The following is a 27802-nucleotide window of genomic DNA, read 5'->3' on the forward strand; positions in this document are numbered from 1 at the left end:
TTGAAGGTTGTATGTTCTGGATTGCTCTCCTCCTGCCCTAGCCATGAGCCAGTGTGGCCAAGACTGAAAGGCCCTGCAACACCATCCCATCCCCATCATGCCTAGATGTCCTGAAGCAGATCCATGAAGCTTGCCTCCTGGGAACTTTGTGAATACAAGCTCATGAGAAAAGACACAGTTGTCCAGTGATTGGCCTTTGGCACTCTTGTGGCTCTGTCAGATGTTTTTCCTAGAGGCCTGCAGAAGAAGGTGTGTCACTGGGCACCATGGGGTCTCTTCACAAAGGATGTCTCCTGGCTAGTGAGGGCTGTAGTGGAGGGAGGAAAGGTGCAGGTTCACATATGTTCCTCTTCATTCTCAATCATACCATAATCCTTTCAGAGATTTGCTCACAGATGGAAGGAAAATGAGCCTTTTAACAGTGCTCCCATGCTTCCACCTGCCTTCCTACCCACTATTCCACCCCTTCCCCTTCCTGAAGGTGTGAGAGGGCATGTCCTTAGCACTCTCAGGGTAAGGGGCAGTCAATCTCTGCCCAGTGCATCCCTCACGAAGCTGGCATTGCCATGCCCATGTTCTTGAGGGAAGAGCATTGGCCACCTATTTTCAATTCCAAACAGCAGCAACAACAAACAACAGTGGCACAAATTGTCACTCTGGTCAGTTCTTCGGGGCTTTTCACAATGACTGGTAGTTAGCAGTCCTGAATGTCAGGCAGTCATTGAGCAGGACAGCTGCACAATTTATTTCCCACACTTTGGTGAGGCTTGCACTTTAGGCAACAGGCAGTCATCATATTTGAAATTAAAATTGTAACCACATAAAGTTTTCAAGTTACAATCCTACAAACGGTGCCACAGGTGACAAATTAGACCACCAGCTGACAAATCATGCCCACACTTTTCCACATGTGAAGTAAGTGATTTCGTACCACTTGCTACTTACTTGTTTTGCTTTGCCCTTTGTTTTGTTTCGTTTTGTTGTTTTGTTTTCTTTTGGGGTTTTTTAACTGTTTTTTTTTGTCTTTTCTTTTTTGGTACTGGGGATTGAACCCAGGACGTTGCACTTGCTAGGCAAGCGCTGTGGCACTGAGCTACATCCCAGCCCATGTTGTTTTGTTTTCTTTTGGTGGTATTGGGGTCTGAACACAGGCCTTCATGCTTCCAAGGCAAGCACGCTCTCTATCACCTAAGCCATGACCCCTGCCCTTTTTCAATTAATTTTTCTAGTAGTGTCTTGAGTTTTTTTTTCCTGGGTTTGGTCCTGGACCTCAATCCTCCTACCTATGGCCTCCTGCCTACCTGGAATAACACATGCATGCTACAGTGTGTGCCTGTCTGTTGAGATGAGGTTTTTGCTAACTCAAGCCCAACCTAGAATTTGATTCAAAAAGAACTATATTCATTACCCTACTCATAGAACTGTAACCCCTCTGTATAACACCATTATAATAACAAAATTTATTTAAAATAAATAAACGGGTGTAGGATAAATAATGTCCACTTTGCTCTTCTATGTCATGCTTCAGTAGCCAAAGACAAACTTTTGCAACTCCCCTGGCATTGGTACTTTCATATGGGGGAGTGAGTGCACACCATGCACTTCTCAGTCTGGGTATGAGGTATGGAGTCAGTCCTAAATGGGACAGACCTATCAGAGCATCACACTCAACCCACGTACACTGAGCTGCCTAGGTTTCCCTGTGGGAAGGAGCCATGGAATCCAGAATTCAACATTGGCTTTTAATTTGGGAGAAAAGCTCTCAGTATATAGCCGAGTGGCCTCAAATTTGGAAATCTCGCTCTGTGTGTGTGTGTGTGTGTTGGTGTGTTTGTGTGTGGTACTCTATTCGGGGCTGAACTCAAGGCATGTGTGCTGTCCCTTAGGGTTTTTTTTACTCAAGCCTGGGGCTCTAGCCTTTGGCAATGTCTCTACTGCCAGTTTTTATTGGTTAATTGGACATAAGTCTCCTGTACATTTCTGCGTAGGATGTCTTGAACGTGATAACATCAGATCTCAGCCTCTGGAGTAGCTGAGACTACAGGCATGAGCCACCGGTACTTGGCTATAAATATATCAAAGGTGTGCTCTAAGGCAACTACAGGAAGGACAGGTTTTCACATATTGCTTACATCCATACAGTTACTCTCAAGAGTCTATATGCCACACATTTACTTGAGTACTAGGAAGGTGTTTTGATATGATTACATTCCAGAATGAGTTCTTTCATGTTGGGGATAGGGAAATAAAGAAACATATGAGTGAAAGCTTAAGTCAGGTAATGAATATAGTTCTTTTTGAATCATGTAACCCCTCCCCTTGCTATCTCCCAGTTTTTCCTTCCTGTCCTCACCCACAAGTTGTATAATTCATTTTCCACATAGTGTCTAGTAAGCACCACTGGTGAATTTGTTCACTCTTTGTCTGACCTTTTCTATAAACATTATTTCCTCAAATTTCTTCTAATCAAGGCTTGTCTCCATAACCTTGTGCATATCCATGAATGAAGTGAGATAAGCATAAGCAACACCATATACTTGTTAGGTTTTAATTAGGTTAACCAAGCAGAATGAAGCCACATTCCAGAATGAGTTCTTTCATGTTGGGGAAAGGGGAATAAAGAAGGATATGAGTGAACGCTTTCTCTTGTAGCTTCCAGTCATTTTTGTCTCCCGTGTATATTCTTCCATGTATTTTCGGTAATGGGAACAAGTGAAGGTTTCCCCAAATCGCTTACATTATCTTTATCTAAAGCAAGAGTGTTTTCATGACTTCACAAGGAACAGCAAGGAGTGAAGGCTGTGCCATATCATTTATGTCCATATGGTTTTTCTCCATCATGTATTCCTTGATTCAGAAGGTGCTTAGACCAGAGAAGGTGTTCAATGCTTATGTGCATAACTTTTCCTCTTCAGTGTGAGTTCTTTCATGTGCCTGATGGTGAGAGAGTTATATGAAGGCTTTCTAACACTACTTACTCCTATAGGATTTCTCTCTAGGGTGAGTCCTTTTGTGTTTTTGAGGGTAACAGGGAAGAATAAATGCTTTCCTACATTGCTTACATTTATTGGTTTTCCCTCCAAGGTGAGTACTTTGATGCCCTTGAAGGGTACTGGAGTTAGGGAATGATCTTCTACAATGCATACATTCATGGCAGTGTTTAACTTCAGTGTGAATTTCTTCATGTCTGTGAAAAATACCTAGAATATCCATAGGATTTTCTACATTGTTTAACTGTAAATGGATTTTCCTCATTGTGCATGTTATAGCTGATTTGACCATGATGAAATTTCCTTCAGGCTCTCCACATATTCCTGATAACCAGTGGATATATCTGTCCTGTGTAAGGTCTGAAAGGGATACCAATGGATGTATGAACGATGATGGCTTCTCCACACACATAAGTTTTTGAAGGGTGCTAGTCCAGGTAGGGCTTTCTTATTCATACTATGCCCTGGATTCTGCTGGAAGGCTTCTTCACATTGACTCTCTTGCTCAAGTTCATGGAGTCACTCTAAAATTTTAGTTCTTATGTCTTCCCTAGGATTTTTATAGTTAACTTCAGTGTTTTCTTTTTCCTGCTTCTCTTCTATAGAAGCCAGGTTCACCAAAGTTCCAAAAATCACCTCTGTTGAATATCTTCGGAGAAAGATTTAACAAAGTCCATTCTACCAGAGTGAAATCTATGGACACACCCTCAAAGTTCACAATCTCCATTTGCCCCTTGTTGTGCATGCCGGTACCCTCACTTATGTCCTGAGAGTCAATGGACACCAAAAACACTGCAGAGCCACGTTTGAAAACAATATGAAGCAGATCTATGACTCAAGTAGTAGAGAGTGCTAGCTTTAAGTGAAAAAGTTAAGAGACAGACAATGCCCAGGTGTTGAGTTCAAATACCAAGACCCACACTGTGAAAGTGGTAGCCTTGCATTCTTCTTCATATAATGGAAACTATCCACACCCACACCACTCCCCCTGCCACCATCCATTTAGCTACTTATCACACTACAGCCAATGGCTCCTCAATGTAAATGTAGCTGAAGAAATAAAGACTCTGAGCACCCAGGCTCATGCCTGTGAACCCAGAGACTCAGGAGGTGGAGACCATGATTCAATGCCAATCTTGGTAGAATGTTGGCAAAAAACCTCATCTCAACAGACAGGCACACACTGTAGCATGCATGTGTTATTCCAGGTAGGCAGGAGGCCATAGGTAGGAGGATTGAGGTCCAGGACCAAACCCAGGAAAAAAAAACTCAAGACACTACTAGAAAAATTAATTGAAAAAGGGCAGGGGTCATGGCTTAGGTGATAGAGAGCGTGCTTGCCTTGGAAGCATGAAGGCCTGTGTTCAGACCCCAATACCACCAAAAGAAAACAAAACAACATGGGCTGGGATGTAGCTCAGTGCCACAGCGCTTGCCTAGCAAGTGCAACGTCCTGGGTTCAATCCCCAGTACCAAAAAAGAAAAGACAAAAAAAAACAGTTAAAAAACCCCAAAAGAAAACAAAACAACAAAACGAAACAAAACAAAGGGCAAAGCAAAACAAGTAAGTAGCAAGTGGTACGAAATCACTTACTTCACATGTGGAAAAGTGTGGGCATGATTTGTCAGCTGGTGGTCTAATTTGTCACCTGTGGCACCGTTTGTAGGATTGTAACTTGAAAACTTTATGTGGTTACAATTTTAATTTCAAATATGATGACTGCCTGTTGCCTAAAGTGCAAGCCTCACCAAAGTGTGGGAAATAAATTGTGCAGCTGTCCTGCTCAATGACTGCCTGACATTCAGGACTGCTAACTACCAGTCATTGTGAAAAGCCCCGAAGAACTGACCAGAGTGACAATTTGTGCCACTGTTGTTTGTTGTTGCTGCTGTTTGGAATTGAAAATAGGTGGCCAATGCTCTTCCCTCAAGAACATGGGCATGGCAATGCCAGCTTCGTGAGGGATGCACTGGGCAGAGATTGACTGCCCCTTACCCTGAGAGTGCTAAGGACATGCCCTCTCACACCTTCAGGAAGGGGAAGGGGTGGAATAGTGGGTAGGAAGGCAGGTGGAAGCATGGGAGCACTGTTAAAAGGCTCATTTTCCTTCCATCTGTGAGCAAATCTCTGAAAGGATTATGGTATGATTGAGAATGAAGAGGAACATATGTGAACCTGCACCTTTCCTCCCTCCACTACAGCCCTCACTAGCCAGGAGACATCCTTTGTGAAGAGACCCCATGGTGCCCAGTGACACACCTTCTTCTGCAGGCCTCTAGGAAAAACATCTGACAGAGCCACAAGAGTGCCAAAGGCCAATCACTGGACAACTGTGTCTTTTCTCATGAGCTTGTATTCACAAAGTTCCCAGGAGGCAAGCTTCATGGATCTGCTTCAGGACATCTAGGCATGATGGGGATGGGATGGTGTTGCAGGGCCTTTCAGTCTTGGCCACACTGGCTCATGGCTAGGGCAGGAGGAGAGCAATCCAGAACATACAACCTTCAACATGCAATGCCACTCTTTATTGTCAGAACAAACAGCCAACTTCAATAAGGAAAATAGGGAGGACAACGGTTGGCCCTTGGGGAAGTTATGTCAGCTGGCCTGTAAGGTAACTTTAGCTTCATGGTCAAAAAGGCCCCCAACTCCAGTCACAGTTGAGAGAGAGGGGGGGGAGGAGGGAAGGAGGGAGGGAAGGAGGGAGAGAAGAGGGAGAGAAAGGGAGAGAGGGAGAGGGAGGGAGGGAGAGGGAGAGAGAGCCCACTATGTGAATGAAGAGGAAGATGACATCCAAGGCCTCCTTTTAGGGCTTTGGTTTGAAGGCCTCCTGTGGGATCTTGCCCTCGTTCTGGAAGAAAGGAATTGGGATGTCAGAGGAGCCAGATGTCCTGAATTCCATCCCCATGCCACCTAGCCACCACCTTCCTGAAGGCCAGAGACATCCATCTTTTTTGCCCACTTAACTGCCAGGCCTCACCTGGAACTTAATGAAGATCTGAGCAGCTCTGTTGTAGTCCCATGCATTGTCCATAAGGCACCTGTGGAGGGAGAGGCACAGGATTACTAGCACAGGACGGACACACCAAACACAAAACGCTGCCACTTAAGCCAGTGCTACCCATTGCTGGAACTCATGGCCAGAGTGAGCACCACTGTAATGATGAAGATCACTGGAAACCAAAGTGTCCATCACTGACATTCACGGTCAGCAGAGCTCAGCACAGTGGTTCAAGCCAGTCATCTTATCTACTTAGGAAGTGGAGATTGTGGGACTGTGGGACTGTGGCTCAAGGCAAGCCTGGGCATAAATGTTGGTGAGACTCCATCTCAACCAGTGGCCCAGCATGGTGGTGGCTCACCCATTATCCCAGCTATGGCAGAGACACTGGTGGCTGGGTACAGCAGCACATACCTGTCATCTCCAGCAACACAGTGAAGTACAAATAGGAGTGGCCAGAATGGCCTGGGCATAAAGTGAGACTTAACCTCAAAAATCAAGGCAAAAAGAGGCTGGAGGGATGGCCACCAAGTGATAGGAGGCATGGCCTCAGAACACCTGCCTAGCAAGTGTGAGGTCCTGTGTTCAAACCCCAGTACTGCCAGGAGTAAAAAATAAAAATAAAAATGAAGAATTTAAAGCCAAAGAGGAGACATGTTCAAATGAGCGAAGGGGCTTAATTTAACACACCAGTTTTCAAAAGGTGCTCAAGGAAATAATGGTACAAATGGGAGTGTAAAGATTTTTTTCTAAAAAATCCCAACTATTCATCAATTGAGATATAAGACCTATTCTGTGGTTTTCTAGGATATTCACAATATTGTGTAGTCATCCCACCTATCTTGTTGCCAGACAGCTTTATCGCCTCAAAACCAAAACCTGGCCAAGCATTAAGAGATTACTTGGCTAGTGTCCTCACACTTCTCTAAGACTCTGGAAAATTTGAATCTGCCTTCAGTCTCTATGGAATTATCTATTTCTTGAAATTTTGTATAAATGTAATCATTCAATATTTGGCCATTCATGACTGGCTTTGTTCACTCAGCACAAAGTCTTCAAGGCTCACGTGGTGAACGTAATTTTTCCCCCATTCACTTGGATCTTCAAAAATTTTCAGCCACAATTTTGCAGGTTTCAGATGATAAGATTGGCTTCTTTTGTTATATTTGTCCTTAAGTGTTTTACTCTTCCTGATGCTTCTGTAACCTGACTTGTTTTCTTTAATTCACTGTTGGACTGCTCATTCCAAGTACACAGAATCAGAAATGATTTTTGTACAATGTTCTCTTATTCTACAACTTTGCTGAATTTGCTTATTAGTTCTAGTGGTTTGTTGTGATAGAGTCTTTGGATTATCCACAGAGAAGGCAATGTTATTTGAGTACTACATTATTTCAAGAAGACTTAACGTATGTAGGTACAAAACTGCACCAAAGTAACATCATTTTCTCATGCCTGCCCTTAAAAAGATAAAACATATCCACCCAGACACTTTCCTAAATCTCCCATGAGTCCCCATTATTCATGTTCCTGCTGTCTCAACTGCCTCTTCCTCCATCCAGATGTATCCCCGACACTCACTTCTCAGACCAATCGAGTTTCATCCCAGACTGGATGGAGAATGTCTGCACCATTTCACATTGCACTTGAGAGAGGGTGGGCCTCGGGCTGGGACCCACGAGGGACGCGATGCTGCCTGAGACCTCCTCAGAGGTGGTATCCCTCACAAACAGCTGGTCATTCATGATGCACAGACTGGAGGAAAAAGAGTTCCTGAAACCACCAGATAGGCAGAGGGCAGCCCGACCCACCTCCCACCCCACTGCTTCAAACAGAATCCTTTGTAACCACTGCCACGCAAGAAACAGATTCATTCCCTCTCCCTATTTCACATGATATCAAGACTCCTTGGCTGTTTGGTATCCACAGAGCCCACCCTGGGAGAGATTGTCAGGTTCATAGGGTCTGCAGATGTAATCCCAATGCATGTATCCTACACAGCGGCCCAAAGGCCCTGGATACTCTTGCTCCCATTCGTAGTGGAAGAACTGAGTCACGAAGAAGTCAAGTAATTTGGCCAGAGTGACAGTTAGTGAATACTGGGGATCGGGAAGAGAACTAGTTTGTATTCCAAACTTCAGAGCGCCCCTTCTCTTGACCATTGGCCTAGACTGATCCTTGGATGTACCTCTTGACTCTCCATCATAGAATACCCCGTGGATGGTGCCACTACAATCCCACTCCTCTGACCCGGGGCTGGGATGGATGTTCCCACCCACAACACAGCACAGCATGTTAGGACACTTACTTTGTTCCGCTGCCAGGGATAGCAATGAAGGTCCGAGTGAAGGCACGGATAGAGTCCTGTGAATTTCCCCCTGCTTCTAGGACAGTAATACCCCTCCCTTAGAGCTGCACATTCTCGACATATTCACACAGTATTCCCCAGCTGAAGTCTTACACTGAAGGTGGGGGGTGGGGTGGGGGAACAGGTCTGGAAAATTGCTATAACTTGGATTCAGCAGGACATGGTGGGAATTGGAAGGCAAAATTAGGAATCGTCTGCTACTGGTGGTGGGACCAGGACCAGTGAAATAAACACTTCCAATATTCACTCGGTTCCTCATTCCCATCTGCCAGAGAGATGTGTTTAATTAGCCCCATTTTGCACTTGGGGAAACGGAGAGGTTGAGTAACTGAACTGAGTCCAAGGACACAGAAGAAGGGACTGGAGTGAGAGCCCTCAATGCACAGAGCCCGTGTCCCTAATGCCTAAGTGACAGGGCAGACACGCATGGACCTAGGTCAGACCTAAATGGTTTTAGGGTATGGGCAGGGGCAGGGGCAGGGGAATGGAGGGGCAAGAATGGAATGGAATGGAAAGGCACAGAATCTGGGAAGCTGGCAGGGCCATGGGTGGGGAGATGCCCACTCAGGGGAGGGAGCAGAAGGGGATCTGGAGAAGGAATACTATAGACACTCACCTTCCCTGAAGAGTCCATTGACAGAGAAGCAGATCATCTTTTCCTGAAAGGGAATTAACACAGGAGCTCAGGATCCTGCTTAACTTCCAACCAACTCCAGCTCTCTGGAACTGGCTGAGAGGAAGCAGGTGCTCACCGTCTGGAAACACATGTCTATTATAAATGAACTGAGATCATGCTGGGTTTTGGGCAACAAACAGAGGGAGTCCACAATGTCTTGTTTCCTGTGTTTCAGCAGCTTCTGCTGCATATCTGTAGAGAAGCAGTGATCATTGGGCTGCCGTACCTTGGCCCTTGGGCCCTGAGACTGTCCCCTTCTCACTCCCTTTCCCTGCCCAGTCTTCCCCATCACACAATTACAGGGGTCCTTAAGAGTGTTCAGATTCCTGCTGTGCTTGAAGTACAGGCTCAAGCAGCTCCTACGAGATAAAAGGAGGAACAAGAGGTGGTGGTCCAGTCAGTGCAGTGTCCCAGAAGCTAGGGGTGCCACGTGGCTGCAACCAGAGTCAGAGCTGTGATACTCACGGTCCTGGGTTGCCGGCACTGGCAGGGACAGACACAGAGAAGCAGGCCTCATCATGGTAAGCACCGAGGAGATTCTGACGATCTCCACTGTCATAGACAGAGTAATACCTGCCGGAGGAGGAGGGTGGGGATGAGGTGGGGGCAACAGGGACAGGCATTTGCTGTGATCTGAAACCCAAATGAGACCCAACACTTCCTATGATCAGGCCTGTGCCAAGGTGCCCCAGGTCCTTGGCCAAGCCTTCTTCTTCCTGGTCCTCGGGGCACTCACTTCTTCAGGAACTGTAAAACTCTCTCCTTTAGATCCTCATCTGCATCCTCTTGCTGGAACAAAAAGTGATTTAAACGATGTAGCTTGATAAAGCCACCACCTCCCCACTCCCGGCCAGAGGACAAGCATCCTCAACATCTCTTGGTCCTCTTCCTCACCCTGCTGGGGTTCATCAACCAGCGAGCATCAGTGCCAGGGGCAACGGGTGGGTTGAATTGCTGGCCATCCTGAGGAAGGGAAGAGAAGATCTACAGCGCATGCTAGGGGGTGATAGTGGGTGCACAGGGAGGTGAAGAGGCCCAAGGGGGAACAGTGACCAGAGTTTGGGCATGAGACGGCTGTGGAAACTGCACAGGTGAGATTCCAGTGGGCAGCTCAATTGTGGGTGTCCTGGAACTTTCTACCGAGTTTGTTACATGCAACCTGCGTGTGCAACATGTGCCTGTGTGAAAGCACTCATGGAAACCTTTTTTCCACCAGGGACAATATTCATGTCTTTTTTGGGAGGGCACATCATCCAAAATGGATGGTGGAGTGGTGGAAACATGTAACCTAGACAAAAAAGCAAAAGGTTTGGGGGCAGGTGTGGGGGTTATGTTCCTGGGGAACAGGAAACCATGATGAAGGTAAGTACTTACCAGCCATAACAACTGGGGGAAGTAATTGTGGATGGCCCTGTCCAAAAACAAAAAACAGAAAACAAAACCCAAATTGGAGCGACAGTTTGAAGTCGTTCTGTCCTTTTTCCCACTGGCTCTCCTTCTTGCTCTCCTCCTGCTCCTTCCAGCTGGATGTTCTCACCTACATAGCTCTTATCCGGGGCCACAGGAAGCACAAATGGGAGCCCAGGCTCCAGGGCCTCTACTTCCACCCTGTTTCCTGTCCTCTCCTCTCCTTCCTTTTCTCTGAGTCCCCACAGAAGGCTCCATAGGGAGCAGGGAATGCAGTGAGGACCCAGGGCTCTGTTCTGCCTCATCGCTGGGTGTCCCGTATTCAGCAGGGCATGGCCTAGCCAGGCCAGGTGAATGAAGCAGGGCTGAAGAGGTGAGGGAAGGAGGGAAGGGTGGGTAAAGCAGATGATATCCACAGAAAAGAAGAAAACGTAGTGAGGAGACATGAGGCGATAGAGTGGGTGTGGGGTACACAGGAGACTGGTGACAAAGGAGAAAGCAAGAAAAAGCAAAGGGAAAGGAAAAGGGGAAGGGGAAGGGAGAGGCCAAAGGGAAAGGAAAAGGGGAAGGGAAAGGGGAAGGTCAAAGGGAAAGGGAAAAGGAGCATCCCTCCCTCCCTCCAACTCTGGTGCTGAAGCACACATTGAGCCGGGGATAGGAACCAAAGCTTCTTTGGAGTCAGAAGTTGTTCTTCAAAAGATTTAGGCATGAAGGGTCAGGCCCCAGCACACCATGGGTTAGAGGGCATGTGGGCCCCTCTCTGTGGACATTGTCTCGCTCCCATACACAGGTCTCTGCATACCCGTGCCTCTGATGCATCTGTGCCCCGCCCACAAACCACACTTGTCTTGGGATACCCAGGATCTTCAGGAGCAGGTAGAATGATGTGACATGACATGGAGTGAGGGGGCGGGTAGGCAGTGCTCCTGAGAGGCCCACCCTTCCATTCTCAAGCTCCTCTGCCCTCTGCCTTCTACTCCTGCTTCAGAAGCCGCCTGCTTGCCCACTTCTGGATCCTTGATCTAGGGAGCCCGGGTTTCTCCCCAAGGAAGGCAGAGTTCCCAGCGATGGCCCAGAAGAAGATTTCACAATGGCAGCCATCTTTGTGGCTGAGGGCTTCCGTCCCCAGCCTGGGGCAGGACAGCCTCCATGTTTGTCTGGGACAGGCAGGGGACCTGTCAGGATAGGGTAGGAAGGCCAGCCTCATTTGGGTGAGGCATGCAAATGCAAAGCTGGACTGGCAGAGGCCCCATTGCCCAGAGGTAGGAAGCACTGCAGCTCAGGCTCACAGGGGGGCAAAGGTCCCCAGGAAGGGGGACTGGCATTACCAGCTATTACCGACCTTTGATAAGCAGATTGGTCTTGGAAGGTCCTGCACAGTGGGTTCCCGTCTAGCCACAGCTCATCCAGCTTCAGCCCTTTTACCTTGTTCAGCTCTAAGACTGACCTCAGCTGAGGGAGACAAGGAGGGGGCAGGTAAGCAGTCTCAGGGAAAGACACTCCTGGGGCCCTGCACTCACAGCCCCCACCCTCACCCACAGGTTCCTTTGCCTGTTTCTTGCCCCCACCCAATGCATGTCAGCACCCACTCTCAACCCAAATGTCATCTGGCTCTCCATCTCACCTGGTTTCGGGAAAGGTCCAGAATCCTGATCTCGGGGCCACTGTCTACAATGTCACATAGGGCATCCAGCCGATAGAGTTTGTTGTTGCTCAAGTTCAAGTACGACAGCTTTAGGGGAGGGAGAGTTAGGGCAATGATTGCCATGTAGAGCCTGGGACACACACCTGCCCTGCACCTCATCCCTTCCAAGTCCAAGTCCATGACTGACTCCAACGAACAGCATCCCTGGGCCCAGGGCCTCACCTCAGGGAAACTGTTTTGAATGATCTGCACGGCGATGGTCAGGCAGTGTCTTCGATTCAGGACGAAGTCGATATCATGGTCCATCAAATCTTTAAGAAGTGGAGAAGGGAATCAGAGTGTTGAGAGGGGCCCAGACAGAACAGCACCAGCACAGAACCCTCCCCCAGTTACCATCCCTACATCTTCCTCTGAAGCAGATCACTCTGCCCCTCATGTACCTTAGCACTACTCTTATCAGCTGTACCTGGGTCAAAGCGGAGCTTCTGGAGGTCCAGAGCTTGCTCTTCGATATCGTATCGTTTCTTCATGGTCAGCTATAGAGACAGAGAGAGGCTCCCTAGGCTCTGAGTGTCATGATGACAGGGAGTCATGATGATCAGAGAGTCGGGGGAAGGAGAGAGAGGTGGGGCTGGGACCTGACACACACTGTGCCTTTTGTCTGCATTAATTACCTTTATCTGCTCTATTTGTTCGTCCGTAAACTTGTACCTCACTGAGTAGGGTACAAAAGAAGGACAGACAAAGAGAGATACCTGTGTGAAGGAGAGGTGGGTTCAGCATCAAGACCTCTACACCCAAAGATGCCCACCAGCCCTTAGCCCATCTATCCTCACTCCCCTAGGCCCAGGTACCACCAATGCCCACAGCACACACCTTTTGACTCTTCTCACCACGGATCTTGTAGCAGATCTCCCTCAGTGCCTCGGCAACACTGGCACCCTCGACAAAAAACTGGGCCCAACTTCTGTCATAGTGGAACTAAAAAGCAGAAGCAATGTTGTCAGAGGCCAAGGACCCGTGCCTGGCCCTGGCCTGTCCCCATCCCGTGACCACCACCCAGATGTCTTCACCATCCTCTCTTACATCGACTGGGGTAAAGGGCACACTGCAGTAGCTCTGGATTGAATTCATTAGCCATGTCTTGTCATATCTTCTCCCACAGGGGATCTAAGGGTAAAAGGAAGGAGCAGCCAGAAAGAAGAGATGCAAAGGGGACAACATGGAGTCAAGATGGAGAACACACCCAGGCAGAGTGTTCTTACCCAACATAGCTCACTTTAAAGGACTACGAATAGGTGTGTGTGTGTGTGTGTGTTTGTGTGTGTGTGTGTTTGTGTGTGTGTGTGTGTGTGTGTGTGTATGTGTTTGTGTTGGTGCTGGAGCTTGACCTCAAGGCCTGGGCCCTATCCCTGAAATTTCTCTGCTCAGGGCTAGCGTTCTACCATTTGAGCCACTGCTCCACTTTCACCTTTTTGGGGGGTTAATTAAGACATAAGTCTCACAGACTTTCCTGCCTGTATGGCTTCAAACCCTGATCCTCAGGTATTAGCCTCCTGAATAACTAAGATTACAGGCTGGAGACCTTGGTGCCTGGCTGGTTCCTTTGTTTTTGTGCCACTATTTTTTTCTCCCAATAACCATGACTTGGTATTCAATGCAATTCTCCTTCTCTTCATTGTCAGAACATTCTACCCAATAAACACCATGCCAAGACACGCACCTTGACCATGAACCAGTCCTGCATTGCTCCTTTTACCATGTCCTGTTGCATCGCTCCCTCTCCATGTTGTCTATCCATCCCTGCAGCGTTGTCCAATTGGTCTCCATTATGCCAATTGCTTCTCCACCTGTTCTGTTGGTTGGCATAAGGCGGGCTGGGAAAGGGAGAAAAGGAAGATGTTTGTAAATGCCAGGAAATCCTCCTGATGCTCACTTGCTACACTGTGATACAAGGAATGCCAATGGGATTCTGTTCTACCAGAATCCTACCCCCACCATTCCTCCATTTCTCAGTAAAGGAAGACCCCAGAGAGCGAAAGTTGCAAAGTCCCCGGGGCTGCTACATGCAAACCAGGCTGCCTTACCGTCTGCTTTGTGGGTCATTAGGGCTCTGAAACATGTCCACATTTCCGTCATCATTTTGCAAGTTGGAAGCTGGAGAAGCATACCCAGTATGATGACCATTCCTCCTCCTAAAATTACCATTGGAAGCACTCCCACTTCTCCCTCCAGAAAACTGGCTACTGTTTCTGTACCCTGAAGTTGGGAACAACAGCACAAGTTTAAAGATACATCCATAGCCAGGCACCAGTGGCACGTGGCTGCAATCCTAGCTACACAGGAGGCTGACATCTGAGGAACATGGTTTGAAGCCAGCCCAGGCTGTAATGGCTGTGAGACTCTTATCTCCAATTAACCACCAAAAGGCTGGAAATGTAGCTATAGCTCGAGTGGTAGAGCACTAGCCTTGAGCAAACATCTCAGGGACAGCACCCTGGTTCTGATTTCAAGCCCTAGGACTGACATACAGATATCGCCATACTCTGCTGACCAGGTACCACATCATGGACTGACACCATGGCAGGACAAGCAAAACTGCCAATCTGAGCTGGGCACTGGTGGCTCATGCCTTATAAATGTAGCAATTCAGCAGACTGAGACCTGAGAATTGAGCTCCAAAGCCTTTACATTGCTCCTTCACCTGATATTTTGAACACAGCAGGAAGAGTGATTTTTTTGGGAGGGGGGAGGGTCCGGACATGGGGCCTGAACTCTAGGCCTGGGCGCTGTCCCTCAGCTCTTCAGCTCAAGGCTAACGCTCTACCACTTGAGCCACAGCGCAACTTCGGGCTTTTTTTTTCTGCGTATGTGGTGCTGAGGAATTGAGCCCAGGTCCTCATGCATGCAAGGCAAGTGCTCTACCACTTGAGCCACAGTGCCACTTCCAGCTTTTTTCTTTTTTTTTCTTTGCTTATATGGTGCTGAGGAATCGAACCCAGAGCCTCATGCATGCAAGGCCAGCGCTCTACCACTGAGCCACCTTCCCAGCCCTGATTTTTGTTTTGAAGAAAGACAAAAGAAGGAATCAAGCAAGCTAGAAACGACTGAAGGAAGGAAGGAAGGGATGGAGGGAGGGAGGGAGGGAGGGAGGGAGGGAGGGAGGGAAGGAGGGATGGAAGGAGGGAGGGAAGGACAAGTGACATCTTGTCATTTCACTGTGAAAATACTCTAAGACTGTCTTTGAAGCTAAAGAACATGTCTTAAGTGCAATGAAGTCAATAATGAGGCTCAGAAGTGCTGCCCACAAAGAACATTACTAGGAGCATTTGGATTATGCCAGGAAACGAATGCATTTTCCTCAAAGTTGATAGACTACAGGGAAACATCAAGTCATTATGTATAGTCTAACAAGGTCCATTTATGAAGCCAGGATAGAGTCAGAGTCATTGTGAAGAGCCAACATGGCTTCACAAATACCAGCACTGAGGGGCAAGTGTAAAAGTGAACTGCCTAAAAGCTGCTGTCTCAGGCAAGGCCTCTGCTTAAAATCACACAGGACAGTGGGCATATGATGAAAAGCCACAGAGTAAACTGGGAGTAGTGTAGTGCTACTGGTAGAGCATCTGCCCAGCAACAAGAGGCTATAAGTTCAAACTCCAGTACAAAAAGAAGGAAAAGCCAAAAAGAAGGAAAAGGAGGAGGAGAAAGAGGAACAGGAGTAAAGAGAGGTAGAGAAGCAGTCAGGGGAGGAGCAGGAAGAGGACAAGGATGAAAGATGAAAGAGACTGAGAAAGAGGAGAGAAGAGGGAAGGGGGAAACTGTGCACAGAGGGGAGAGTTAGGGAGGGATGTGGATGGGGAAGAGGCAACAAAGAGAAAATAACTCATAAGCTCCCATGCACTGACTGAATGCCTGCATCTCAGTCAAATCTCTGGCTCCTGGTTGTGCTGCCTGAAAAAAAGGCAATACCAAGAGCCTCTCATGAGACAGCCTAGTATCATTCACCTTCAGGTTCCACCATGTACTAGCAGCTGTCCCTCCTGCACAGTGACAACAGTGAATCTCCTCTATGACACCATATATGATCCTATGCCATTTCTTTTGTCATTCTGGAATTCTGCCTACATCATCGTGCTTCTGAACACATGGCAAGAATATCCCTGTTATGGCAGGCAAAAACTAAAATAAGAAATGAATCGCGGGGCGCCAGTGGCTCATGCCTGTAAGCCTAGCTACACAGGAGACTGAGATCTGAGCATTGTGGTTCAAAACCAGCCCAGGCAGAAAAATCCATGAAACTCTTATCTCCAATAAACCGCCAGAAAACTGGAAGTGGCACTGTAGCTCAAGTGGTAGAGCGCTAGCCTTGAGCTGAAGAGCTGAGGGACAGCGCCCAGGCCCAGAGTTCAGGCCCCACGACCAGACCCCCCCAAAAAATAATAAAAAAAAGATGTGCTTTTGTGTGTGTGTGTGTCTGCGTGTGAGTCTGTGTGAGCGCATAGGTCGTGCACGCATGCACTACTCCTACAGTTTTAGATCAGGGCCTGGCCATTTTCTGTGGCTTTTTTTTCTTAAAGGCTAGCACTCTACCACTTGAACCACAGCTCCACTTCATTTTTCTTTTAGTGGTTAATGGGAAATATGGGCCTAACAGACTTTCCTGCCCAGGCTGGATTTGAACTGCAATCCTCAGATCTCAGCCTCCTGAGTGGCTAAAACTACAGTTGTAATTTTCTGGCACCTGGCTTAAGAGCAGTAAGTGATTTCTTAGTGAGAATAGATTATAATTGTTGCACTCATGAACTCCACCATTCTTAGTGAAGTACAGCAAAAGGTTCTTCAAAGGGTAAAGATTTTCTCTGTGCACGTTTTTACCAAACATGTTCTGAAGAATATTAGTTACCTCAAAGGCTCTGTGGAAAAATACTCCATTCCTATGAAGCTGAAGAAACTTTCTCTCCCTGAGAAATTCCTGTTGCCTCTCAGCATAGCATACCACAGAAAAAAAATTCTCAAAGTATGGAAAGTTATTTACCTTCATCCCTCTTTGCCCCATACTTCCTTAGATTAGAAGACATTTCTCTTGTAGCTGTTTCTTGAGCCTAGTTTTCTGCAGAACGAGCTTGCAGAAATGAGAGAGAAATAAAGTAGATAATTTAAGCTACACCATTAATATAATGTGCCACAAGCAAAACTTTCCTTTAGCCATCAGACAAGTAATACTTAAAACCCCACAAATGTGAACACCACCTTGCTATTTTCTCAAATTTATTCCTTCAATACCACTCTCCCCACATACCAAAACCATCACCAATGATTGCATGTGATTTTTTTTTAACACTGAGAATGTGTACCAAAATTTTCTACACAAGGAAGAGAAGAGAGAGGGGGGCATTAGGAAGGAATCCAAGAAGGAATGATTAGAAAATCAGTGATGACTCAACAATATTTTGTGAAGGGACTCCTTTCAGAGGCCTTAAACAGAAAAGGATAGTCATCCCACAGTGAAATGTACCATGAAATTCTACAAATTCTAATTAACTGTAAGAAATTCGAAAACTTGGGTTCAAAGTCCATTGTTATTTACTTTATGATTTATTTCTTTGTCTACTGCTCTGGATTAGCTAGGATTACATGTATGAATCCCCTTTTGCCAGGCATTTTGTTTTTTGTTTGCTTGGAAGCGTGGTCACTTTGTTTAGCCGTACATTCCCTGGAACTCACAATCCTCCTGACTCAGGTTGTATACACTAGTGTGCACTGCCACTACCACTGTCCCCGCTAATTTGGACAGTTTCCCTTAAAATATCACTTATTAAAGGTTTCTCTGCCTCCTTTGGCACTCTCTCCTGCTCCATCCACTCCTCCCCCAGTGTACAAAGAGAGAATGTCTAGTGGGAATGTAAGTCAGACAACTAGGAAAATAAGGATGCAATCAAGTAGCGAAATAAAACACATCAGATTTGGAATCATCTGTAGGAAAAAGGCACCTACCATGTCTCTAGTGCCCTTCAAAACCTCAGAGCACAGTGAGACCAAAAGCAGATACTCTTAGGGAACACAAAGGTGTAATGCTTAAGTGCCTCTTCATATTTATATAATGTAGATATCAAAACGGATTCCAAGACATGGAAACAGATCTCTCCTCCCCCCCTCTCTCTTTTTCTTCCTTTCCTTTTTAGTTTTTGATGATTCTGTTTTCATTATAGATGGTGAATTCAGGTGTGTATCTTCGGGAAGGTTGGGGGGGGGGAAGGGTAGAGAACTCGAGGGAAATAGGGTGAAAAACTGCAGCAGTGGAGCTTACTAGACACTGATGAATGTGAACTATACAGCTTGTGGGTGGGTAGAGACAGGAGGGAGGAAGGGACAAGGAGAGAGAGTGAAGGAACAGTGTAGGAAGCACAATGTACTCATTACCCAAGTCGTGTAACTTAATCCCCCTGTACATCACCTTTATAGTAACAGCAAAGTAAATTAATTAGAAACAAAAACAAAAACCTTACAGCCAGCCAGGTGCTGGAGGCTCATGCCTGTAATCTTAGCTAATTAGGAGGCTGAGATCTAAGGATCACAGTTTGACCCCAGCAGAGGCAGAAAAGTCCTTGAGACTCTTAACTCCAATTAACCAACAGAAAAAAAAAAAAGAAGAAGAGTGGCACTGTGGCTCAAAGTAGTGGAGCGCCAGCCTTGAGTGAAAATGCTTGAAGACAAAGCCCAGAAGCTGAGTTCAAGCCCCACGTCCAACTTAAAAAATCAAAACAAAAACAAAACAAAACAAAACAAAACACTCCCTTTGAGCCACCAACTAACCACCACAAAACCAGAACAGTGGTGTGGCTCAAAGCGATAGAGCGCAAGCCTTGGGTGAAAAAGCTTGGATTCAAAGCCTAGGCCCCAGTCCAAGCCTCAAAACAGAGGCGCCCTCCTCCCCCTCCCCTCCCCCACAAAACCCCTCAGAACCAGTTAGGGGCAGTTTTCTACTCCAAGGCTCTTCTAGAGCCTCTCCCTGGAGAGGCGGCCAGTGAGGGTCTAGTCCATAAACTCCTGCCCTTCCTCCAGCCGCCGGTGGCGCTTCTCCCCCACCTTCCCCTCCCTCCGGTCCGGCCAGCCCGCCATTGAAGCCCTGGGAGCCGTTGCGGCCTAGAGTCAGGTCAGAGGGCATATGCGCACATACGCAGGCCCACGCAAACACACTGAAACCCGTATTCATCTGCCCCAGGCCCAAAGTTCAGTCCTTTCCAGCCCTTTCCAAACCCTGGCCTCCAAGGGCTCCAGAAGGGCAACTTGTTCGTTGCTCGTTAAAGCCTTCTTTGCCGTCTGAGGAAACCTTGGCCTCTAAGAGCTGGCGCCCCTCCTACCATAAGCTGGCCCACCACGGGCCCGGTTCGAAAGACTTCAAAAGACAGAGCTAAGGGATCTCCGGAGGGAAAGGGAAGACCCTGGGTCTTTACCTCAGGAGGTCTCACGAGAGTATGTGGGCGCACACACACAGGCGAGCTCCCGGGAGCTTCTCTTCAGCCCGCCTCCGAGCCACGTGGGGTTGGAGGTCACGATGCCACGTGACCAGAGCCTGACACGTGACCCCGGAAACTGCACGGTGCCAATGGTAACCCTGGAAACCACACTGTGGCGTGGCTGAGCTGCACACAGGATGGCAAGGCCCTGAATGCCTGGGGTTCACAGGAGCCACATAAGCTGTGAGGCGGGCGTGTCTGGCATCCACTGGCTCACCATCTTCTCAGGCCAGGCCGGGTTGGGGTCCGGGGAGGGACCGGAAAAGGAGGGTGGGGATGGGGATACATGGGGCGGGGTCGATGCGTGGGGCGGGGTCAGGGCATGGGGTGGGTCCAAGTGTATAACATGAAGGACTATATCGTTCTCATGAGTACGAACACACTGTCGCCCCAACATCTTCAAACCTCATGCTCCCACGTATCGGTAGGTGATAATGGCCACAGGAAGGGACATGGGTAGGCTTACGTCACCTACTTTGCTCTAGGGACCCCAGGCCAGGTCTACCTACCACTTGACAGCAGCCACCACAGAACCACAGGGGACTGACCACTTGGGCTCAGGGATTGAGCACTCACAGTATATTTCTTTTGGGATCAGTTGACATGCCCACCGATGTTAGTTTCTATGGAATGGACACTTTCGTATGACCCACACACCCCAGAATAAACAATGCTCCCTTGTCTGGCACTGATCAGATTTTTTTGGGGGGCGGGGGTCCGGTCGCGGGGCCTGAACTGTTGGCCTGGGTGCTGTCCCTCAGCTCTTCAGCTCAAGGCTTGTGCTTTACCACTTGAGCCACGGCGTCACTTCCGGCTTTTTTTTCTTCTGCTTATGTGGTGCTGAGGAATCGAACCAAGGGCCTCATGCATGCAAGGCAAGCGCTCTACCACTGAGCCACCTTCCCAGCCCACTGATCAGATTTTGACGGGAGCATTCTCCAGTACCTCACTTGTTCATGTGACCTGACAGTCTGCCCACATCGCCTGGCTCTTCAGTGACCTTCACCCCTGCAATGGACCTCCCCTATCACACAGCCTTGGATTTCAGGGGCTCTTAAAATTCTAATTCCTAGCAAGCTGATACATAAAACAGGGAAGAAGTCTCCCATTATACCATAATCTTAGAAACGGAATCAGAGGGCCTAAACAGTAAGCAGTACACAGGATGACTTAATTTCATGCCAGGACCAAAGGAAATTCAAGAAAATCTGGTTGGGCCAAGGGGTAGTGCTTCCAGATGCCCCTGGAGAAACCCAACCTTTGCAGTCTACATCTGCTCTCTGTCGAGTTCAAGTAAAATCATAACGGTGCTGTTTATTTGGATTGGTCTCCTTGGTAAAGTGGGAATTATGCTTTTGTCCCGGACACTGAAGATTAGGGACAGTGAAACTTTTTATTTCTAAAATGTCCTAATACCTGAGGCTTTGCTCATTCTTAGTAGGGGGTAGATGTGTGGCAGAACCACTTCCCAAATGAAATATACTATACAGGGTTCCTCTGGAAGAAGGCTTCCCACAGAAAACAAAATTCCTGCACTTAGGAATCAATGTGTGCAAACCTAAGCCAACAAATGCAATCTATGTTTGTGCTCTAGCATACAGCAGTAGAGGACCATTCATGTATAAAAATTAGTCAATGTTTTAGGTATACTCTCCTTAAAATTATGTTAGGGAACCCATACACAGCTAGTAACTACAGTTAGATTTCTAATTTGCTGAAATCCAAGAAGGAGGAGGTACAATTCTTACAATAGGAATTTACCAACATGCACTTCATGTTGTCAATACAACCAATAGTGTTCCTAATTAACCTTTTGTGTAGTGCTCTGGTTTTGTGGTCTGGATGTACTCCTACTGTCAGCACCCTGCCACTAAAGTGAGGAGAGGACAGGGGAGGAAATAATCCAACCTCCTTCCATATGTCCCCTCCTAAGTATTCTGCTATAGATTTTGATATATCAGACATAGAATTCATAGAGCAAAGAGGGCCAAACCTATGTGGGCATTACAGAATTAGCTCCCCACTGGAAAAAGTAGACATAGAGAAAAGTTTCAAAGAATAGGTGAACTTTAATAAGAAATGTCAACACAAAATACCAGGAATAATGCAACGCTAATATGAAAGCAATATAAATTGTTAATTTTTTTTCTCATTTTAAGAAGGCTTTGAAATTCAATGCATTTTCACTTCAACACACTGCAAATGTAAAAGCTATGACTGAGATAATTTTTATACTTTTTGTTCTTCCATCTTTGAAAAGTTATGTGACCCGTAATTGTGGTACATAAAATGTATTGGTGTTATTAAACAGTAACCATAGTAAAGTCCGAGATAATTTTTATTCTTTTTGTTCTTCCATCTTTGAAAAATATGTGACATGTAATTGTGCTACATAAAATGTATTGGTTTTGTTATACACTAACCAAAGTAAAGTCTGATTCTCATTGCTTTTGACCTAGGAAAGGATGTGGCAGCATGCAGATTTAGACATCCACAGGTAGATGGGCATAGTTTCCCTGTTTTAACAGCAGATGTGTTCTCTCAATTATCTTAAGATTAATATTAAGAGTTTAGAATAAAGTGGAAAAGATGTCTTCAATAGCCACCACTCTATCAAAACATCCAGGAAAAATTTCAATCATGTTGACTAGTGTCAGTTACCCAGAAGTGAGTATGTCAGTGTTGGCTAGGACAAGGTATGCCGTGAGTGGGTCAGCCTAAATCACTTTCTCAGTACTGTGGTCAGGAACAAGAAGGCAGATGTAAAGACTAGTACACAAAAGCTTCACTGGATTTTTCAAAGCCCTCCATTTTCTTTTACAGACAACAGTTTTACATCCAATTTTCCTAGCACCAATTTTCCTAACACCAGTTTTCTGGAACAGTAAATCGTTTTTTATATATGGTGAATGTGGGCTTCAGGCAAGAATAATGAGTGTTTCATGGGCCACATATCATTGTTCAATGAGCTTTTTTACTCTCAAAATTATTCATATGAAGTGCTCCACTTCATGTCAGTACGTTGTGCTGCCCGGAGCCTTGACCTTATTTCTGACTTCACTTCAGCCAGTTTCACTTCGTCTAAACTGTCACGAAAATGCCATTGATCATAGCAATGCATAGGAATTGGATAGATTACAAACTTCAGCTTCATCAGTAGTGTTAAATTCTGCAAAAGGCTCCTAAGCACAGCCATGGTAATGGGATTACAGGCCAAGGTAAGAACTCGGAGACTGGTACAAGATCTTAGAGATGGTATGATACCAGAGAGAGTTACATCTGTAATAAGACAATTATTCATCTCTAGATGCTGCAGGTTACCAGATAGATTCTCCAGGAGAATCCTTAATGGTTGGAAATTTTCCCACGACATCTGGTTGTGACTGAGATTCAATAGCTTTATATTTCTATCTTGAAGTTTCTGGGACATGGAAAGCAAGTCTTTGTTAGTCAGGTCACAAAAATTCAGATTCAATGAGTCCAACTCAGGTGACAGTACTCTGTAGAGATAAAAAGAAAATTATTTTTAAATTATAAGTATTTGTTCCAACATAAATTCATGGATTTTAACTACCTATAACTCTGTAATAAATCATTTGGTGATACATTGAAATGACAGCTAACAATGTGGACTAAATAGATTTTCCACCATAAAGAGTTAATTTTTTGCACATAAATTTGCTTCAAACTCATCTAAATGTAAACAGTATTACTTAATTTGCTGAGTAATGAACATTGTAGTAAAAAGTATTTATACCACTGTCCATTTTGTATGGAGATGTAAGGCTTAGTAGGCTACAGAAAATTCCCTTTGACTAATCTTTAAATGGAATTTTCTCCATTTGGCTCTAAGCCTTCATGAAAACCCATGAATGGCATAGTCTGACAGTATTAGTATAGTCATTCTGTGACTATGTCTATCCATGCTGTAAGAAAAAAAAAAAAAACTTCCCTAACCGAAAATGTTCTCTTACACTCTAAGAGACTGTAGAAGGACTTTTTTAACCAATATATTCTTGAGTCTGCCATGGTATCTGCATTGATTGACTGAATGAATATGTCTAATATATCTTTCTAATTGGGTCTTGCTTCTCATTATGAGAAAGGCTTAGCCTTGGCAGTTTCAGATTTCTAGAAGTGTCCGTGCTGAGGCAAAGGAAATATATGTTATAAGTAATTCAGATATATGCAAGAATGTTTTCACTCCTCAGTTAACATAGTGCTTGGGTAGCCCAGGCTACTACTCCAAACCCTCACCTGAGTACTTTATGAACATGGTTTTTCAGGGAGAAGTAAGAGAGGAAGAGCTCCTGGAGGTCATCCATCCGGCTGAGATGGGAGAGAAACATTTTGAAAGGTTTTTTCTTATAAGATCTAAATTTAATTTTATATAGATTAAGGCTAGTAAGGTGGACCATCCCAGGTATAATCATGCAGACTTCACTCAGAGAAGCTTCATCCACTCCTAAGTGATCAATGCACACCATATCCAAAATCTTCTGGGCCTTTTTGTAGTCCATTATCTTATCAACCTGCAAATATCTACAGCAGAGGTGCAGAGACCCCAAACTGTGCTCAACTTTATTATATAGAACAGAAAGAAAATGTCTTGTCATCCAGGCACCATCAATATATAGGTCCACTAAAACTTCCATTGGTATTCGGGATGGTTGAGCCTCCAAGTTTACAAGTTGATCATGGGCTCCTTGTTTTTTCCCGATAGATTTCTTAGAGTAAGCACAAGCCTCAAAACAGAAAGGAAATTTGTTTGAAATTCCAGAACATGTGGTCATGCAGTCTGCATTCTGCCTTAAATCTAGAATCCTCAGTTTAGGCACACTGTAGGAAAAGGAAAAGGTAACACGTATGAGAGGTAATGGAAACCAGAAGAATCAATAATGAGAAGGAGGGACAAAACCCTTTATTCTCAGGGTTTACTCCAAGTGTCACTTGACAAAACTTTCCACAAAATTCACCCAATCTCTGTTAATTGTTGTACCCTCTGTTCTCATTTTTGTCTTTCCAAATGTTAGTGCTCATATCTCTCTTCTATTTAATAATATACATCACAGAAATTCATCAGTTGAACCTTCAGTCACCACAAGTCTACATAATATCTGTAAGACATTGATGTCCTTAAGGTGATCACAAATGTTGCACCTATAGTCTCACAAAGACCTTCTATATTATCTATCAATCATTTATGGAGACTTGTAAGTCCTTTCCTGCACAAGGTCTTAGCAAAATATTCTGCTGACTTTCCAAATGTATATTATATGAAGTCTTACCGAGAAGAAGAGTTGCGAACAGGAAGGAACTGAAGACCATCAAGCATGGCTTCCAAGATGTCACAGTATGGCTCTGGCAAGTGCAAGGCCCCAACATGGAGACAAGGAAAGGGCCAAGTACTTACTACTGCCTTCACTACATTTGTATGCCCACCAGAGAAGGCAGCATTGAACAGTGGAATAAAAAGTTCTTGTGGTATCTCCTCAACAGCACGTAATGCCACAGACTCATTTTTCACCACAGTCTGTATAGCAAGGTCAAGCAGTGTTCCTGGGTTCTTTGGATCCATATTAATACACCTGTATCAGGGAGTGAAATATTTGGAATTCTGGAGAAGACAGCCACAGAAAAGTGTTAAATAAATAAATACATGCCAAACTATACATCTGTATCTAGAGAACAATTTCTATAGGCATAAATTAGAAATTATCTCATAACTGTGTGGGAATTGAGTAAAATCAACTGGAAAAGTGGTAAAATACTTGTGTATTGCCTATTTGATAAAAATCTAAAATTCATAACAAAAATAACACACTATAAAAAGAGAAAATCCATTTAATTAAAGTTGCAAATGACATTAATAAACACTGCTGGAATGAAGATACAGAAATTACTAACAAATAGATAAAAATATGCTAACATTACAAGTCATTAAGGAGTTACAAATTAAAACTACCCTATGATACCACCTTGTAGCAAATGGATAGTCCTTTTCCAAAATGAGAGTAGGGCCAGATATCGTGGCTCATGCTTGTGATTCAAGCTACTTAGGAGGTACAGAGGAGGGTGAAGGCTCAAGGCCAGTTAAAACAAAGAATAAGCCAGAAGTACTGGTTCAAAATTATAATCTCACCTATGAAGGAGGCAGAGGTAGGAGATTAGCTGTCTGAGGTCACTCTGGGGCAAAATATGTATGAGCCGATCTGAAAAATAATCCAAGGAAAAAAGTTTGGGATGTGGTTCAAATGATTGAGTGCTTATGTCAAAAATACAAGGCCTTGATTTCAAAAGTCTGTATTTTGAAAATAATAAAAATGAAAAATAGCTAAGGTTGTTGCAGAGAAAGTGGAGTCACATACATGCAGATGGCAAATCAAAACAGTAGGGCTAGTTGAACACGTTTACATTCCTTATGGCTACATCTCTGCCAGCATCTGTTACTAGTTTTCTTGATGATGGCCATTCTAACTGAGGTGAGATGGAATCTCAATGTTTTTTGGATTTGCATTTCTTTTATGGCCAGAAATGTTGAACATTTCTTCATGTGTCTATTGGCCATTCTTATTTCTTCTCTGCAGACATCTCTCTTTAAGTCTTTAGCCCATTTAATAATGGAGTTATTGTTTCTTTGAGGATTTGTTTTGGGGAAATTAATTTTTTGAGCTCTTAAGTATACTTTAGATATGAGGCTCTTGGCTGATGCATAGTTAATAAAGATCTTCCCCATTCTGTGGGCTTTCTACTTATCTTGCTAGCCATGTCCCAACCACTCTGGAAAGCAGTATGGAGGCTCCTCAAAAGATTAATCATAGACCTTCACAATCCCATTTCTGGGCATTTACCCAAATGACCAAAAACCAGCTCCCACTAAAGCCATCAGCACAACCCCATTCATTGCAGCATTATTTACCATAGCTAAGATGTGAAATCAACCAGATGTCTCTCAGTGGATGAATGGATCAAGAAAATGTGGTATATATACATAAACGGAATTCTATGCTTCCATCAGAAAGAATGGCATTGCCACATTCATAAGGAAATGGAAATACTTGGAAAAAATTATATTAAGTGAAACCAGACCCAAAGAAACACAAGCTCCATGGTTTCCCTCATATGTAATAACTATACTATGTCTATAAATCTACAAGTTAAAGCAATGGATGGCAAAAGACAAATAATTACACTTGGACATTATTAATTTAACAGCACTCTAAGCATTCACACAGTGAGAATAAAGGAGGATATTCTTAAGGAGAGGATCACAATGGCTCAATTTCTATTTGCATATGACTGTATAAAATGATGCTTATCTAAATGAACTCCAAGAAATAGAAATAAGAGGGTTTTTATTGTACTGTTTGTAGTTATTTGTTTTTTTCTTTTTTATTCTTTTGGTTTATTCTTTTTTGTCACTGTGTCACTGTTTTTGTTTCTGTACTGTCTTGTACATAAGTTTTTCTGATTTGGGGAGGGGAAGGGTAATCACAGAAATGGTGGGACATAGCGTGAACCAATTGAGCAGTGATACTCACTAGACACTATGTTTTTTTTTGGTTTTTTTTTTGTCGGTCGTGGGGCTTGAACTTTGGGCTTCGGTGCTGTCCCTGCGCTCTTCAGCTCAAGGTGAGTGCTCTACCACTTGAGCCACAGCGCCACTTCCGGTTTTCTAGTGGTTTATTGGAGATGAGTCTCACGGACTTTCCTGCCCGGGCTGGCTTTGAACTGCGATCCTCAGATCTCAGCCTAGTGAGTAGTTAGGATTACAGGTGTGAGCCACCGGCGCCCGGCTTAGACACTATGTTGTAAATGAACTTCACAGCCTGGGGAGAAGGAAGTCAAGAGGGGAAAAGGAGAGAAAATGAGGGAGTAACACTTTTCAAAAACAAATACACTTATTACATGACTTATGTAATTGTAACCCCTCTGTACATCACCTTTATAATAAAATTTAAATGAAAAAATAGTAGAGCTGAGGTTATACGTTTGGTGGTTTCTTAAAAAGTTGAACATAGATACCCATTCTTGTAGCAATCCCACCTCTGTATATGCCCAAGAAAAATGAAAATATTCATTCATGCTAGCATTTTCATTGTTGTTTATGATACATAAGTGGTTAATGAGCAAACAATATTATACCTGCATCAAAAAAAAAAGAGCCAGGCAGTGGAGGCCCATGCCTGTAATC

The 27802-nt window shown here is 45.0% G+C and overlaps 1 protein-coding gene across 1 annotated transcript in view; it reads right to left on the reverse strand.

Annotated features, from left to right (window-relative positions):
• Positions 1 to 5520: 5520 nt before the first annotated feature.
• Positions 5521 to 27802, reverse strand: part of LOC106001488 — a 68461-nt gene continuing 46179 nt past the window's right edge. The window contains exons 7-29 of the mRNA XM_013036581.1: positions 24897 to 25196; positions 23866 to 24447; positions 22630 to 23108; positions 14176 to 14347; positions 13812 to 13965; positions 13175 to 13258; positions 12965 to 13069; positions 12763 to 12843; positions 12555 to 12624; positions 12311 to 12399; positions 12068 to 12175; positions 11786 to 11895; positions 10411 to 10447; positions 9931 to 9999; positions 9773 to 9825; positions 9502 to 9609; positions 9337 to 9395; positions 9113 to 9228; positions 8977 to 9019; positions 8301 to 8376; positions 7574 to 7747; positions 5972 to 6032; positions 5521 to 5842 (exon numbers count right to left, since the gene is read on the reverse strand). Of these exons, the coding sequence (XP_012892035.1) occupies positions 5798 to 5842; positions 5972 to 6032; positions 7574 to 7747; positions 8301 to 8376; positions 8977 to 9019; positions 9113 to 9228; positions 9337 to 9395; positions 9502 to 9609; positions 9773 to 9825; positions 9931 to 9999; positions 10411 to 10447; positions 11786 to 11895; positions 12068 to 12175; positions 12311 to 12399; positions 12555 to 12624; positions 12763 to 12843; positions 12965 to 13069; positions 13175 to 13258; positions 13812 to 13965; positions 14176 to 14347; positions 22630 to 23108; positions 23866 to 24447; positions 24897 to 25196 (3175 nt within the window). The 3' untranslated portion in view covers positions 5521 to 5797. The remainder of the gene's footprint in view (positions 5843 to 5971; positions 6033 to 7573; positions 7748 to 8300; positions 8377 to 8976; positions 9020 to 9112; positions 9229 to 9336; positions 9396 to 9501; positions 9610 to 9772; positions 9826 to 9930; positions 10000 to 10410; positions 10448 to 11785; positions 11896 to 12067; positions 12176 to 12310; positions 12400 to 12554; positions 12625 to 12762; positions 12844 to 12964; positions 13070 to 13174; positions 13259 to 13811; positions 13966 to 14175; positions 14348 to 22629; positions 23109 to 23865; positions 24448 to 24896; positions 25197 to 27802) is intronic.

Source organism: Dipodomys ordii, unplaced genomic scaffold (assembly GCF_000151885.1).
Source record: "Dipodomys ordii isolate 6190 unplaced genomic scaffold, Dord_2.0 Scaffold303, whole genome shotgun sequence".
NCBI classification, from domain to species: Eukaryota; Metazoa; Chordata; class Mammalia; order Rodentia; family Heteromyidae; genus Dipodomys; species Dipodomys ordii.